Source organism: Perna viridis, chromosome 14, assembly GCF_037379345.1.
Source record: "Perna viridis isolate PV_CMFRI_1.1 ecotype Kerala chromosome 14, ASM3737934v1, whole genome shotgun sequence".
NCBI classification, from domain to species: domain Eukaryota; kingdom Metazoa; phylum Mollusca; class Bivalvia; order Mytilida; family Mytilidae; genus Perna; species Perna viridis.
Window position 1 is genome coordinate 22,893,004 of NC_142458.1, and position 18,314 is coordinate 22,911,317.

The 18,314-nt window shown below is 33.3% G+C and overlaps 1 protein-coding gene across 1 annotated transcript; it reads right to left on the reverse strand.

Annotated features, from left to right (window-relative positions):
• Positions 1-510: 510 nt before the first annotated feature.
• Positions 511-5,739, reverse strand: LOC148598671 (BTB/POZ domain-containing protein KCTD4-like). Its single transcript, XM_088561634.1, has 3 exons — positions 5,601-5,739; positions 4,461-4,611; positions 511-1,677 (listed from the first exon to the last, which is right to left on the reverse strand). The coding sequence occupies exon 3, from the start codon at positions 1,224-1,226 to the stop codon at positions 807-809; it is 420 nt and encodes a 139-aa protein (XP_088417760.1). The 5' UTR covers positions 1,227-1,677; positions 4,461-4,611; positions 5,601-5,739; the 3' UTR covers positions 511-806.
• Between the last annotated feature and the right edge of the window lie 12,575 nt (positions 5,740-18,314).

Below are 18,314 nucleotides of genomic sequence, written 5' to 3' on the forward strand. Positions count from 1 at the left end.
TAAATATTCAATTTAATACATATTTACAGCTGCAAATAACAACAGAAGCTTCCCACCTATGATTCGTAAGTCTAAGTGCCGAAAAGGTTGAAATAAAAACTCATCATGAAAATAACAACAAGGATTACATAACAAAGATTGTTAATAAATTACTTTAAAACCCGTGATATTTATTTAGTCTTGTGAAATAAGACTTATTTTCCTATAACACAAAGTAAACGATAACGGTAAACAAATATTATGACTTCCGGTTTACATTTCCAATACACAATGTACTTTTACCAGGCGAACGTAAACAATGACTCGTAAAACATGAATCTTAATATAATATATTGAGAATTTCTTAAATGGAATGAGTAATGCACAAGCACTTGTACTTCAACAATGATATGATAAACAATGTTTCACCTAATAAATAAACAAACAACAAGGCAATGCATACGATTAGGGACTGGCTGGCACATCACAGCTCCCACCTAACTAATATGATTGGTCTTCAATTGGAGCGCTGGGTAAGTAAAAATTTTGTTTTTACAAGTCAATTGTAATTTACATTTAAAATTGAAAATTGAAATTACATTTAATATGAAGAAAATTTTACAAAATTCCAGATGCAATAGGTTCACTGTTGTCAAGGATAATATTTATATGTTAAACTCCTTGCTGTGGTGTTTACTCCAAATTACCCTGAGTTATTGTAACATCAAACCTAGCCTCACTGAAAATGGCTATTCTTCTTTCCAGTGTTATTACCAGACCTCTGAGTTGGTAGAATTCTGCATTAGCCTAGATTTCATGGAGATATCTTATCTCCCTGAGTAAAGACTGGGGGGCAGCCAACTACTACCTAGTCTTAGGTAGTTTAAAATGTGTCGGAAGTGGGCTGGGTCCCGGTCAATGAAATACATTTTGAAGTTGTACTCGTCAATTTTAAAATAGTGCATGGGAGATTCAGGCTGTGTCATTGCACATAAAAGTGAGCCAGGGTCACTCCTTAATGTGGCTTTTGAGGTCACAAACATGGTTCCTCCTATGTCCAATACAACTCGACCCTGTCGGCATTCATACCAGGACGCCAACTTCACCTCCGTCACACAGATGGTTATGGCAGCTTGTACACGCTCGTGTTGCCTGAAGTTACTGGCATCTGAAGTAGCCCCAGGGTGTACAACAATCTGTCTGGGTGTGGTCAGACCAGTGGAGCGTGGTGCCTGTGATACTACCATACTGGAGGCTTCTAGTGTCTCAGTTGGGCCAACTGACAGGCTTACAAGGCCGCCATTGTCAGTGACGTCGTCTCCATCTTCAGTTTCACTGGCTTGGCTAGCCACTGAAGCTCTCGACTCTTTGTTCCAGGTTCACTTGCTGCTCTCTTGTTTCCATTTGGTGAATTGCTTGGCTAAAATCTTTCCTTTCAACTGAACTATTAAAAAAATTGAACAACTTCTCAGCCTCCTGTCCAGTTAATCCAGTAAGTCTATTTATAAGTTTCACATGGTCCCCTTCTGGATATTCACATCATTGGTACCTAGATCTCTCTCTGGTGAAAATCCTGTGGCACCCAGCACACTTATAACCATACCCACTATGTTGTTCAAGGATGTGGCGGTAGATCACCCCTTTCCTGCCATTTATCAGCTCATCTTCTCCACAAAGGGAGCAGTAATATGTGGTCATCTGAATTGATAAAAACTTTCTATCAAATAATATATTTTTGCGTTATTACAAGTCTGAGCTACATCCAAAACTGCCATGCTAGCCCTATCAAAGACAACAGGTTTGTTAAAAAAGGACATTTTTATTTCATACTGTTATTACAAAAAATATATATTCTGTGATCATTTAACAGGGTTTTCAATCGGAACACTTACCAGATTTAGTGCTTAAAACGGAAAGATCTTTCCGTTTTAAGCACTAAATCTGGTACATACTATTAATTGTGTGTTGCTGTGTACGGTCCATGAAATAATAAAGTAATTATTACATATACCTAATGTATTCACACTTGTTATATTTTGTGGAAAGTTGTTTCCATTAATAATAATAAATCAACAGGGTGTGAACTTGTAATTGTCTTGGTTGTGGTAGCCTTATTCAGTAACACAAATACATGGAGACCGTATTTATGTACACATGATATCCTAGCTTGGTGCTTATAGAATTGGTCAGAGTTCTGATTCTGGTGCTAGGATGAACCACAATATTATGACGGATCAGAAGATCTTGAAGATTTTGAGATTATAGCTGATTTAAATATGTGGAATTATGTAACTAAATCATTATATTTAGCAAGTAGTCTCAAAGGGGATGCTCGTGCACTATTGTCAGAGTTGATATCCTTAGAAAAGAAGAGATTATTCATATTTGATTGAAACTCTGAAACTGAGTTTGGTTTGGTTCCTTGAATCGTTCGGAAATATATAAAGCCAACCTCCAAACTCTCCTTAAAAAGAGAGATGAATCTATATCTGAGTTGACTCGCCAAGCTTATCCTAATGCTCTATATAATGTTATATCTACATTGGCAGGGGATCATAAATGGTCTTCCTGAGTCTGATATGAGGTTACGTCTCCGTGAAGCACAAGCCAAGATATAGCAGAAGTTGACATCTTTGCTTTGAGGCTTGAGGCATATCGGGTAGCCGATACTCAAATGTCTAACAGAAAACATTGTCGTATCGCAAATCAAGTGAATGTAAAGAGTCCAAATAAAGACCATAATGACACTTCTGTAAAATCAATTGTTGACGGATTTCATAAGGAGTTTAAGGTATAGACAAATGACCTTAAACAAGTTTTCAGAAACTTTAGTTAAAGGAAAAATTATTGATTCAGTTATTAACTTTGAAACTGGTTTAGTCAGTTCAGTGACTAAAGAAGTGAATACAACAGGCCTTATGGTCGCATATGGATTGGTCAACATTGAAAATGATATAATCCCTGTGAAACTAATGAATGTGATCAATAAGGAGTGCGATGTCAAGAAAAATACTATCTATCGCAGCTAAATTAGAGGCTGTAGTCACCCAAAAGTCAGTTGTAACTGAAAATAAGGGTTGCAATGACTTGTTAAAAATGTGTCAGTCTCTAAAAACATACCTCCTCATTTATTAAAACTTTATCAAAGCAGTTGTGAAGGGCTATGAAATGGAAAAGGTCAAATTTTATAACTTCCTCATAAAGTTTCAGGATGCTTTCTCGAAAGATCCAAAAGATATTGGAACTACCCCCCCCCCCCACCTTATTGAGCACACCATAGATACCGATGATGCTATACCTATTAAAACACTACCTCGTAGAATCCCAACATCTAAGTTTAAACAGGCTGAACAAGAAATGTAAGAAATGGCCGAAAGGAATATAATTGAGCCTAGTGATAGTCCATGGTATTCACCTGTGGTTTTGATAATCAAGCATGATGGTTCATTACGATATGTATGGACTATCGCCAATTAAATGCAACTTTAAAATCAGACCAACCAATAAATAGGATAGATGATTCTTTAGATGCCCTATCTGGAGCAAATTTGTTCTCAGTTTTGGACTTGAAAAGTGGCTATTGGAATGTTAAAATAGCAGAAAAGGATCGTCCCAAGACTGCTTTTGCTCTACCTGGCAGTGGCTTGTGGCAGTTTAAAGATATGCCATTTGGGTTATGTAATGCCCTAGCTACTTTTGTCCATTAAATGGAAAAAAGTTTTGAGAGGATTATCATGGACAATTTGCCTCGTTTACTTGGAAGACATTATAGTCATGTCAAGGACATTCGAGGAATACATCCAGAATTTAGCCAAAATAATATCTTGCTTAAAGCAAGCTGATCTAAACTTACACCCAAAGAAATGTAACTTATTTAAAAAGAAAGCGTCTTTCTTAGGACATGTGTTCAGTGCAGATGGCATTGCCACAGACCCTGAAAAGTTAGAATCGGTGACCAAGTGGCCAGTGCCTAAATATTTAAAGCAAGTTAGGAGTTTTTTGGCTTTTGCTCATACTATAGAAAATTTATACAGGAATTTGCTGATATAGCTTGCCCTTTACATAGACTAACAGAGTCTGGTCAAAAATTTGATTTTAACAACTCCTATTTAAAAAGCTTTTGAAATTTTAAAAGCTTCACTTACAAGTCCTCCTATTTTAGGATACCCAAATTCACAGGATCCTTTCATTCTTGATACTGATGCAAGTAATAACGGAATGGGAACAGTTTTATCCCAAATTCTAAATGGTGTTGAGCGAGTAATAGCTATTTCAGTAAGGTCTTTTCAAAGCAAGAACGCAGATATTGTGTCACTAGACGAGAGCTACTTGCCGAAGTGGCAGCAATAAAGCATTTTTACTATTATTTTTATGGTCAGAAATTGTTGGTCCGCAGTGACCATGGTGCTCTACCATGGATTTTTAATTTCAAAAATCCTGAAGGACAACTTGCCAGATGGCTTGAAACACTGTCCACTTACAATTTTAAAATTGAATATCGAGGTAGTCGAGTCCACTCAAATGCAGTTGGTCTTTCTCGACGACCTTGTTGTGACTCCAGTTGTAATTACAGTCTAAGGGCTGAGACAAGATATAAAAATTCTGTTTCAGAAGAACAAACCATAATCGATCCTGAAAGTAGATTTGTGAAAACATGTAATAGTCAAGATAAAACCATTAATATAAGCAACCATAGTGTCAATGTGTTACTCGGTCCCAGACAATGTCTGGAAGTTCGACCGAGTTGAATGATAATTTACACTTAATAGCAAATGACATATCTTTGTTCAATGAACAAAGACGGGACCCAATTATTGGTTCAGTGATTGAGTGGTTTTTAAATAAAGAACGCCCTGAATGGCAAAATGTATCTGCTGCTTGTGTAGAATTAAAATCTTACTGGTCTAGCTTTGACTCGCTTGAAATTAGAAATGATATTTTGTTTCACAAATTTGAAAATGATATAGAAAACAGCATAACTTGGCAAATTGTACTGCCAACCAGTTTAAGGCAAAATGTTTTGCATCAATTACATAATGTCCCTACTGCACGACATCTTGGTGTTAAAAAGACTTTACGGTAAGTCAGATTGAGATAATTTTCGTATGGATTGAGGCGTGACGTTAAAAATTGGATTGCAAAATGCGATGCTTGTGCATCAAGAAAATCCCCTAATAAAAGGCCTAAAGCTCCCATGAAGCGTTACTCCGTTGGTGTTCCTATGGAACGATTAGCCATTGATTTTGCAGCTCCCTTCCTAAACCAATAAAATAGATATATGTATAAGTCATTTCAGACTGTTTTACACAGTGGACTCAAGCTTTCGCAATAAAAGACCAAGATGCCACAACTGTAGCCAGCATTCTAGTAAATGAATTTGTGTCCCTTTTTTGTGTTCCACGAATGTTGCACAGTGATAAGGGATCAAATTTTGAGTCCCGACTTTCATGGAAATGTGCAAAATTTTAGATATTGACAAAACTAGAAACACCACAAAAAGACCTCAATCTGATGGTAGGGTGAAGAGAAATATAAAAACTATCAAAGAAATGTTGACTGCATTTAGTAACAGGTCCCAGAGGAACTGGGGTAAATACCTGTCACTTGTAATGATGGCTTACAGATCATCGGTGCATGAGTCTACTGGAATGAGTCCTTGTGCCGTGATGCTTGCACGTGAGATAACTCTGCCCATTGATCTCCTTTACGGAACTCCTGAAAATAATCATGTGTGTCCAAGTACTCAATATGCTTATACTTAGCAAGAATGTATTTTTTATTTTATTTTTCGGGAAAATTTGAAATTAAATGGTCTAACAATGAAAACGTATTACGACCATAAAAGTCATCATAAAATATATGACGTTGGAACACCTGTTTGGCTCTATATTGAAAAGCATGGTATTGCCAGGAAAGTGGGAAAATCCTGGAATGGTCCATAAATTCACCCACAGATTAATTGATAATCTGTATACTTCCGACACATTTTAAACTACCTAAGGCTAGGTAGTAGTTGGCTGCCCCCCAGTCTTTACTCAGGGAGATAAGATATCTCCATGAAATCTAGGCTAATGCAGAATTCTACCAACTCAGAGGTCTGGTAATAACACTGGAAAGAAGAATAGCCATTTTCAGTGAGGCTAGGTTAGATGTTACAATATAATGTATATTGTTCTTAAAAAAAATACAGTCAAATTGTGACATAATATTATTTTCAAATACCTAAATATCTATTTGAGATATTCTAATATACCTGTTTGTGGTATTTCATTGTATATTCAAAGATTTTCGCCTTGTTCCATTGAAGGAACCTAAAAGGAATATGAACGTTATAGGGACTACATGTATATACTATGTAATCAATAATTTTTAATTATGTGCATGTCTATTTGTGTATCTTGTCTACGTAAGTATCTTTTTATGGATTAATTCATTTCTATTCTAAAGTTTTCTTCTATCATCAATAGAATTATTTAATGTAAGGAGTTCAATGTGAAGAACATTTGTTTTTGAGAAATTATAGTTATTGGTATAGCTCAGGGTAATTGGGAGTAAACACCACAGCAAGGAGTCAAATATATAAATATTATCCTTGACAACAGTGAACCTATTGCATCTTGAATTTTGTAAAATTTTCTTCATATTAAATGTAATTTCAATTTTCAATTTTAAATGTAAATTACAATTGACTTGTAAAAACAAAATTTTTACTTACCCAGCGCTCCAATTGAAGACCAATCATATTAGTTAGGTGGGAGCTGTGATGTGCCAGCCAGTCCCTCATCGTATGCATTGCCTTGTTGTTTGTTTATTTATTAGGTGAAACATTGTTTATCATATCATTGTTGAAGTACAAGTGCTGGTGCATTATTCATTCCATTTAAGAAATTCTCAATATATTATATCAAGATTCATGTTTTACGAGTCATTGTTTACGTTCGCCTGGTAAAAGTACATTGTGTATTGGAAATGTAAACCGGAAGTCATAATATTTGTTTACCGTTATCATTTACTTTGTGTTATAAGAAAATAAGTCTTATTTCACAAGACTAAATAAATATCACGGGTTTTAAAGTAATTTATTAACAATCTTTGTTATGTAATCCTTGTTATTTTCATGATGAGTTTTTATTTCAACCTTTTCGGCACCTAGACTTACGAATCATAGGTGGGAAGCTTCTGTTGTTATTTGCAGCTGTAAATATGTATTAAATTGAATATTTATAGAAAACGTTATTACCTGTTATACGAAAGATTTGTTGTATATCCTTGGTATTTTTTGACATGTTGATATATTAATGTATTTATGGTTATATTGGACAATACACAGCAGCCGATCTCCATTGTTTTTACATGCTTTTGCCCGGAGATCGACGTTATAATTTCTGATTGTTCAATATTTTTATGACGCCAGTAAGAAAATTACGTCACTCGGTGCCACTTTTTCTGTTCTGATGCTGTAAAACAGTCAAGTCGTGTTTTCCTGATTTTCAGTGTATACTGTAAGGATCAATCTGAAAGACTCTGCCACAAATATATTAAAAAGGATTTATACAAATGATGCTACTTGTGTATTGTAGATTCAGATATAAAAGGTTTTGGTTTTGTCTTTCATTTTGCAGTTTTGTCTGTAAATTACTTCAAATGGTGGTTTTAGAATGTATTCTAAGTAAGACATCATTTCCATTTTGGGAGACATCTATAAAGCGGTACAGTATAATTCAACTGGCTGTGTAAATGGGTGTGAATATTGTATTGCAAGCCTTCGATTTAAGAGAATATCGATTGTGCGTGACAAAAACATTTTACTCGTTAACCAAGATTAAAAATCTAAGGAGGATTTTGTTTTTGTTATGAACACATGCTGTCTCAAAAGACCACGCCATTCGTATCATTTAAATAAAGAAAAGTTTCATGATTTAAATGATATATAAAAATGACACAAAGCATAAAAGGAAATGGAGACGATCGTAAATATCTTAATGCATAGACAACCTTCCTCTCTAGCGTTAAACAACTGATCTTGAACATGATATATCTCAATATATCAATAAAAAATGGCAGAATTAACAACAACCGTTATCAGTAAAATGATGCAAGAATTATGAAATGGAACAATCAAGAAAATATGGTCAGGAAGGCTATGTCTGCAACTTTATCTTCCTACTGAAAAATATTCTATACATGAAAAAACATGTCGATTAAGCTTTAAACTAAACATGAATAGATTTTAGAAAATTAAACGAAAACAAAATATTGGAAATAGATTGTATTTAATGCAGCTAGCATTTGAAGCAACGGATGGTCAATCATTGTTTAATCGATCCACCTTCCACCTAGAAGAATTTCTATTAACAAAATGAAATTACCAAAACGTTCAAAGTTATTCTTCATGATTTCAGAGATTATAATTAATTGAGAAGTTAAACATTTGCTTGGAATTTTTCGATTTTATTCTTAACGTTTAAGAATTTTTATTTGATATTATTTGCAAATTGTTCAGAAACAATAGCACCAACTGTGAATAAAATACGAATGTTAAGGCAAATATGTGTGTAAATGAATACTACACCATTCCTTACATCAATTATTGCTATTATAATGTGACTTCGGCAGCTGTATCGCCAAAAAAGACACATTTATCGAGCATTTAAGATAGGGATTTGAAATTTCACCTTTTCTTTATTAGATCAGATACACTTGTATTATTTAAAAGCAGTTGAAAAACGTTATTAGTGAAAACAATATTTTTCAACAAGAATTGAACTAGATAAACCGTTATGGGCTTTTGAAGCAACATACTATCTTTCCATTTTATAGTTATGCCATCTATTTTGTTTCTTTGCACGCATGTTTTGAAAACGATACAAGTAAAAACAGAGGCGTGATGAACTGGCTTTTTCCGATTTAAAAGAATAGGAAAGAGTGGGGTTGTACATATAATGGGAGAACAAAGCAGGATAAACAAACTACCAATTAAACTAAGTCTCATATATTTTCTGTTGCAGGACTTTGTTGTGGATACTTATTTCCTTTGTACGATTAGACTGGTAGTGTCAACGTATCACTTACTTTTTATTCTTCGATGCTGAACAGTTTTTTTTTTAAACTTATAGGATGTTTGTTAGAGACAGTTTAAGCAGATCCTTAGATCAAGGCTTGTTTGGAACCCTTTTGTGTCTTCTTTCGGAGAGCTTTTTTATGGACGGACCATCTTCAAAATATTTACACTTATATTACGACGGGTGTCGCTGGTGGAGCAGAACATGCTTACCCTTTTGGAGCTCCTGACATCATTTCCATTGTTTGGGGGATATCATATAGCTAGCGATGAAGTTTTTATGTTCCGCTTTTTTAACCATATCTTCAGATTGAAAGTAATCTATTTCATTTTGTTTGTTATCTTTTGTATTTAAATTATTCTCTTCAGATTTCACATTTAAGCCTGTTACTTTGCCCTTAAAGCATTTAAATCATATGGAACTGTCCATTTTTGACACTTTAGACTTTATATCATTTAAATAACTAATGGATGTGGTTTGTCAATTGTTTGCTATTTTACAGAATAAGTATACAAGTTTTTATTAAGACTTCTTATTATTTGATTTGACCTCCATATATGGCGATTTATACAAGTACAATATAGTAATCAGAGTAGAGTGTTAAAAGATACATATATACTTATTGATAACTTATTCAAATACTACACAATTCTCAATCATAGTTTTAGTATCATCTCCGTCACTTTCATCACTGTTCTCAGGTTTACTACCCTCACTGTCAGAACTAAATTTAATAAAAAAAAAAAAACTAATTGTCTCATCTTGGACAGTATCTTTTTCCCAAAACATAGGTTCCACTTTATTTTCTACATGATCACATGCTGTTTGCCACTTTTGTTTATCAACAGGTTCAAAACTGTTATGAATCAATTCTTTTACATCATTCTGTTTCAATTTGGGGTTTTCTATAGCAAAAAGACCTTGCAGATCTCCCAATATCATTTCAATTGGATTCATTTTGCAGTGATATGAGAGTAACCTTAACACTTCCTGTTCTTTAGATCAAAGTAGTTCATTAAACTTGTTTCTTTATTTTCTTCGACTTTTTCTGTTTTTCTAACTTTTCGGAACCAAAGAGTATTTTCAGTTTATCAAGAAAGTTCCTTTTTTTAAATTTGAAGTGGCTTCCTAACATTTACACGTACACTATGATATGACGCATTATCGATAACATATAAACTTTTATTGAAATTCAACTTTAAAATAATTGAAAACTTGTAGAATAATTTTTATTTTCTTTTGATGTTTTAAGAGGCAAAGTTTATCCTGTCAAAAATAAATCTAGCATGATTCAGTGGAACAAAAATGGAAAAGGGCCACCAGGGACATTTTTTTTTAGATTTAACTTTTTTTTTTACAAATTTGATTACAAAATGCAAGCAAATAATGGAATTGTAACAAACCAAAGATATCAAAGTTTATTTACTTTCATTTTGACAACATGTCTCCATTCAAAACAACAGTGTTTAAACAAGAAGTACTTCATGTCTCCTAAAATACCAACAAAGGAACTACCAAAAGAAATAATGGAAATCCAGCACTGGCTTTCAAGTATACGAGATAATATTTTATTTATTATATTATGTTTTGAGTCGTTTACATCTTCCTTTATAACGATAAAATTTTAAAATGCAATATGATTTTTAGCATATATTTTGTCATGATATAAATTTTCTATTTACAAATGTACTTATGCATACAAATGTTTTAGCGAAATTGGAGTATTCAGCTTTGTTGTGATTCAGCATGTGGGATTCAAAAAAGGGGTGGGAAACTTGCGAATGGTTGGTGGTATATGGTGTAAATTGGAAGCTTTTTACATTTTGCAGGAGCTTTAACACTTGTTTGCCAATTCCCCTGTTATTATAGAATTTTTTTAACCTACACTTCATTTTCAGGAGCTCTTTAAAACATATTTGCCAATTTCGCTGCTATTATAGAAATTTCTGAACCTACACTTTAAAGGAAACTCGACAGTTTACTGTAAAATCACAATGTGCACATTTAACTTTGACATACAAAAATTGACGTCAGAGCATCGACATAAAATTATTAAACTGTCTGTGCATAAGATGTGGATATTTTATAATAAAACATGGTATAATCTAAAGTTTATTTGTATGTTATTCTGACGATGCAAATTGTCCAATTTTTCAAGTGTGTGTGATTTATTGTGTTGTTATTGCTGGATATCAGAATAGACGTATGTAGGAAAGCTTTTTGTCATCCTAATGGACCATGGAGTTGGAAGGTTACATATCATACGGCCTATGATATGATGTGTAGCATACTTTGGATAATAGCCTATGACCTTGAATTTTGACCTTAAGGTCACATTCCTGCTTTTTCGGTGAAAACCGCGTGTCCGGGCGGTCTTTTTTTGTTTTTTGTCTTTCGGTGTTGGATTTTGATATTTTTCATATAGGTGGATCACCTGGTGGGATATGTTGCGTACCGTGTATAGTGGCTTATGACATTTAACTTCGACTTCAAGGTCAAATTCTATTATTATTGGTGACACCCTAGTGTCTTGGATGTATTTTTATTTGTCTTTCAATTATGGCGTTAGATATTTGCTGCGTGGGTAGATGACCTAAAGACATTGCTTTGCGTACCATGTATAGTGGCCTATGAACTTTGACCTAAAATATATATGACTTCAATGCCAGAGCGGGGCATACAGAGATGGATTTGATCCCATTCTGATTGCTTTTGTTTAGTTACTGCAAGATATGTTATACAGTTCACGGATGCAAGTTTTTTAACCAAAAAATAAAATTTTATTCCCAGTTAAAATCAATCATATGGTGAATCAAAGTGTAAACAAATCTTTTCGTAAAATGTTATTCAAATTATTATTTAAAATGCAGACATAGCATTGACGTTTTCATTTTTAGTAGTTATCTGTATTACTTATATGAAATGCATTGACATTTCATCGCATAACTTTCTAATCCCAGTTATTCTGTATTACTTTTAAACTTTTCTGAGTCCCCTGACACATAAAATATCTGCAATTCGTCTTTACGAAATATTCACATTTGTGTGTGTGTGTGTGTGTGTGTGTGTGTGTGTGTGTGTGTGTGTGTGTGTGTGTGTGTGTGTTTTGTTTTTTTATGTTTATGTTTTGTTTTTGTTTTTGTTTTATTTCCTTGCAAGATTCATTGTTATTCAATTTGCCTGATTTCTAAAGATTCCAGCACTGAATAGAACAAGTTTAATACACTTATAAACATAAGAAAATTGAATATATCTGAATAAAATACAAGGTATAACAAGCACAGCTGCATTACATTGAAAGAGTAATCAAGGGAACCAAGGTTATAACGGTAATCAAAAGAATGTAATCCAGAGACAAGGACCAGACATGAAAAACAGACATACACAACAAAGAACATACAGTAAGTAAAATCATACATACAAAGTAACAAAAGCAAATGAGCAACTCAGACTGCACTAAAAACTGGGAGCATGGACCAGGCGCACCGGTAGGGTAAGCGTCCTCTACTTTTCCAGAAACAACCGCCGAGTTGCTCATAAAAAGTCAAGTCCAGAGTAGACAAACGAGGAAAGGAAAACTATGACCCGTTGAATAAGTCAGTTTTCATGGTGCAGATGGATAAATAATAACGATCCACGAGTTCATGATGACGACAATAAAACTTCTGTAGTGATGACTTCAATCTTGTAGCAACATAACCCTGTCCAAGAAGCCTTTTTGTTAGAGTTGTAGCGCGATACAAAAAGTATGTGTATTTTCGGCAAGCTCTGGCATTACGTATGAGTTGTGATATGAACACTCCATACGCAGGTGCTGAAGGGATGTTGCCACAGATGAAAGGAAAGTTGATAATTTTGAATGAAAAAAACATCACGTTTGTCGTAAAGTTTTGTCAATAGTTTTCCTTTACCATCGATTTCTAAATGTAGGTCAAGATATGAGGCTGACTTCAAAGTGTCTGTAGTATCCTATATCTCAAGTTCTTTGGGGTAGATGCGATGTATCAAATCCCCAAAATTAGGATTGTTTAAAGATAATGCGACATCTATATAGCGGAAACTGAGATTAAAGGATCTAGCGAAACGATATTCTTTCTTTCGGATCAGATCAGCTATAAAGTCAGCCTCATAAGAGTGAGGGGAAAGGTCAGGAAGTAAAGGAACACAATTTGTTCCCATCGGAATGCCGACCGTTGGTTGAAAAACACGTCCACCACACTGGACAAATACGTTGTCGATTAAAAATTCAAGCATTTTGTAAACATCTTCCTCTGTATATTTGGAAGATGATTTGCAATTATTTCTTACAAAGTATGAGGAATCTCTATCAAGAACTATATATTTGTATCTATGAGTACCATCGTTTTTTGGAAAAACAACGATGTATAATGTTTTTTTTGAGTCGGGATTTTAACTGAGTATGGGGAATAGAAGTATACAGTGTTGAAATAGGTTTTAATGTTATTATATTCAGATAATAGTCTTGAACTGATTGTCTCCAAAAGATCTTTCGAATTTTTCAGGATCCATATTCAAATGATACCACTACAGGAGTAACAAGTATTGTTGTAGGACTGTAGACCCTCTTTAACAGTTGTGAGTATAGAAGTTAAAAGTTTGAAAGAGGTTTGGTGGTACATTTTGCAGCTGCAGCTATGAAATGTTGTTTGTATGCATTCTTGTGGAGTTTAGGAATCCAGTACATAGATGGTATATCACAATCACCGTCCTTGGTAGAGAGACAAAAAGAGGAATGCCGTTGCATTTATTTGAATAAGTGTTTATTTTATTATATTTTTGTTTTGGTATATCACGCCATATTAGGGATGGTTATAGTTATTAAGAGGAATGTTAGCTGGTAGCGATGAAGAATACTTTATTTTGTTTTTTAAGTTCAACATTAGTAAGAATTGATTTTTACCTTTTAATTACGGTACTAGAAACTCAATGGTTGAGATCAACATTTGTCAAAATAGTTTAGAATTCGATTTTGTGAAAACCTATCAAGCAGTAGGTCAATGGTAGAACAACCAAAAGTAGTTTTCCTGTAAAAATGCTACAAATTGTTCTAGAGTAGAATTTTCAAAAGCGTCTTGTTCAAAACGGTTTGATGGTGAAATCGTGGGTCAGAAATTAAACTTTTAAATTCTATTTTCATATTTTAATACAAGATCTAACAACCAGCTCACTGTATTTTTAAAATAGTGTTCAAAAAATCAATTCCAGGAGTAACATGTTGTTTAATGAGGTAAAATATTTTCTGTAGTTAGATAAAGATTTAATTTACTCATTATATATCAACGGTTTTATTTCAGAGTCAAGCCCATATTCAAATCAGACATTGTCAATGATAGAAATGATTCATGGTATAGGGAAAAACCAACAAAACAAATGATGCTTTTAGTCCACATACAATATACTGATACAAAACGATAATTATTCATGTATCAAGATCTTGACTTGTAAGAAAATCATGCATTCATTACACCTCAATACAAAATAAATCAAAACTAACCGAGCATGATAGCCAAATTCAAAGCAAAGACTGGTTTTATGATCAGTAACTGTTTTGGATTGCGCTCGTTTGGATTTGCATTAATTACCACCTGTTTGATGTTTAATATTAAAAAAACATGCTACTCAAAAACACAGATTTAAGTGCTGCACATGATAATCATATAGCTTGCAACATGCTCCAAAAATTATCAAAGGGAACAATGTGATAATCATATAAGCATTTATGTCAACTATAATGTAATTACCATGTAAGGATTGAATGTTAAATTTTTATGTTTCATCAGCGTGTACAGGTGTTGACCGTATAATCATGTATGACGTGCTTCAAAGCTCTTTAGACCTCAGCTATGGTAAAAAGAACGATAAACTCATGACCAACATACCGTGTAACGCATAGGCTGGGTCTATTCAAAAGTATTGGAAGCTAGTCACATTAGAATTGAAACAAATGACAGAAACTCTATTTTATCATAGCTTTACCACGGGCTGGTCGTTTATGTGGGACGTTTTACCCTCAGCGATTTCTGAAATATTACATTTTCAATGAGAATTTCAATTGTTATGACTACATTTCATATGTTCTGCTTGTTAAAGTTTTTTTGTTTCAATGGGGACCATTCTTCTTCTTCTGATTACAGTCCTTGAACCGATCCGCGCAACTTTTTAACGGATCGATAACCGATGATTGTTGAACGGTCTGATCGCAGGTTTGTTATATACTAGACGTATGATCATTTCATGTAAATTTTGGAATTTTATTGATACGAATTAAAGAAATGTCATATTTAATTTACTTCGACATTTGAATATAAAATCAGCATTTTATTTCTCTTAAGGAGATAGCAAAGTTAAGAGAAAGTTTACAAATACAATGTCAAAATTCATATTACGATCATTTAGTAATTTTCTGTAAAAAGTGAAAACCGAAACAAACCAGTCCTTAAAATATATTAACCGATCATCGGTCACGTGTTATAAAATAAAGGCGGTCACCGGTTAAACGGATCGGTTTGACAGATCAATGTCAAGGTAAAAAATTATCGGTCTTTCTGAAATTTGACTTTGTCCATTTTTAGGATAATCTTTAAAACGTTAACGGAGAAAATCAAATGATGGATATCATTATAAGAATCCTACTTATAGGTCCTCTTTTTGTTATGTATATTTACAAGTTTCACGTCTTTAACAGTTCGAGAATTCCACAATACATGTATATGGACATGATATACATGTACATGTAAAAATGTTGACACAAAATGACCTACTAATTCAGTCAGTGAAACATTTAAATGCGTCATTATTGATCGTTTGACTCGTGTTTAAACAACTTCATCGGACTGTTTAGGCACACGTTAAATTATCTTTTACGGATACAAATGCGCATATGACTCTTTCTGTTTATCATGCTGCGTAACAGAATATGACTATTAACCGATAAGCTTTCTGTACAGTTTGTAGCCACTAACCATCTCATAAATAAGCGTATGTCTCAATTGAAAATGCTTCAAAGTAATATTCTTACTGTAATATAAACTGTTCATATTGTTCTAATATGTGCATGGGTTCGATATAGTTTGGTAGAAACCAAATGTATTTCTAACAAAAAATAAAATTTAATTGGACCATACATGTAATTAAAATACCAAAACAAATTATTATATTTTACACATGCTTTCATTTCATTGTAGTAGTGATGTGTAGTAATTGAACCAATTGCCGTCCATGTGAAAACACGTTGACAGATTATGTCGTTTTAAGTCATACAGTCTTAACAGTTTTTTGAACTTTAAAATTCTTGTATCAATTTGATGAATAACATTTTATGCTATGAAGACTTACAGCGTATATTCTGAAGATACATATGACAAATCCAACCAAATGAAATATGTTTGAATCGGTTTCACAAGGAGGTAATAGACAAAACATATTATAACTGTGGATCACACTCCTTTTTTCGGACTGTTATTCAATGTATCAATGGCGGGCCTTTTCCCTGCTCATAAACACAAATGTCAATAAGATGTTCTGTTTTATATTTTGTTTTGTTTTGTTTTTATGGGTTTGTTTTTTCTTTTGTTTTTTTTTGTTTTGAGTATTCTTGTAGAAAGTTATGAATTTCAAATGTTACCATATGTTCCTACAGAATTAACTACAAAAATAACTAACAAACACACAGAAAAAAAGTCAAGAATGCACTGTATGGACAGCATTGACATCAATTCTCATGTGAAAACTTTCTGTTCCAGTTTTAATCTCAGTTGATTTTTAATTTAACAATACAATTAGAAATGTTTACTAGGTACATTTTCGTAGTAAATTTGGCATCATAAGTAAAGAAAAATAAGTAATTCGTTTATCGATGTTATATCAATTATTGGTATAGGCGTTGTGCATACTGATTCTCCATCCAAGACAAAACTAAGATTGAACTGGTACCCAATTTTTACCGGAACCAGTTTAGCTTTTCACTAGAAGGTAATAGACAAAAAATATTATCATCCTCTGAGCCATATGGAAGAGCAGAATATTACCCTCGTATTGAATCAATCAAAGTTCAGCAAATTGATATGAAGTATAATAATATGTAATACTATATAATCGTTTTAGTCCCTCAAAGCAGCATTATACATGCTCATCATTGTTCTTATATCATCTGTTTTGTTTATTTGCTTACACTTACTTCAAACGATAATGGGATAGCGGAAGCATAACAAAGTGTTTTTCCTCAGTTTGGTGAACTTGGGTGGGGTAGGGTTTACATGTTTGAAGTATTTATATCCTTAGTTCATTCAGATTAGGAGTATCACGTATTCAATATCAAATATATTTAATATATAATATAGAACACGAAAAGTACCTGTCAAAAGTGTATCAATATCATTTGAGTAAAATTAAGTTGAATTATATTCTAAGATGACGACGGTTTCAATCATTTATACGAGTGATTCTACCTATGTACTATAGAATCAAATAGGTATTGTTTTTATGAAAGAGTAATCAAGGGAAGCATGATTCTAGTGGACATCAAAAGAATGTAATCCTGGAATAAAGACCAGATATGGAAAACACAACAAATGACATGAAATAACAAAAATAATACATACACAGTAAAAGAAGTAAATGAGCAAATCGGACAGCACTAGAAAGTGGAAGCATGGACCACGTGCACCGGCAGGGTAAGCGACCTCTGCTTTTCTAGAAACACCTGCGAGTTGCTCATAAAAAGTCAAGTCCATAGTAGTACATTGATTAATATTGGTAAAAAAATAAATATACGACATATAAGAGTAGCTCTAGAATATGTTTTTATCCAAATTAAGACCACATTTCCATTTAGCGAGACATCAGTGACATATGAACGAAGCGGTACAATATAGTACAAGTATATTAATGTATGTAAATTATTGTTTTGCAAACGTTTTATTCAAGTGTACATCGTCTGTACTCATTCATCATATAAATTGACCAACGGATTTTGACAATCGAAAGCGACTTTGACACATATGAAAAGCCCTCTGGCGTTGAACATGATAAAGTTACAACTATGTAATAAGCAATGACAGAAGTAAATTCACCAATTATCAATAGACTGATTTAGAGATTATAAAATGGAACAGATAAAAAAGAAGGCTATGTCTGAAAATTTATCTTCCAAGTTAAAACAAAAATTCTATACCTGAAAAAAAAAACACTCAATGAAGTTTTAAACTAAACATGCAAAAGTTTGAATGAAAGAGATTGGAAAAAAGAACAGCA

What these genes read in the sequence shown, in the direction of transcription:
- LOC148598671 (XM_088561634.1), bottom strand. Translation starts at nt 1,226, where the DNA reads ATGGTAGTATCACAGGCACCACGCTCCACTGGTCTGACCACACCCAGA.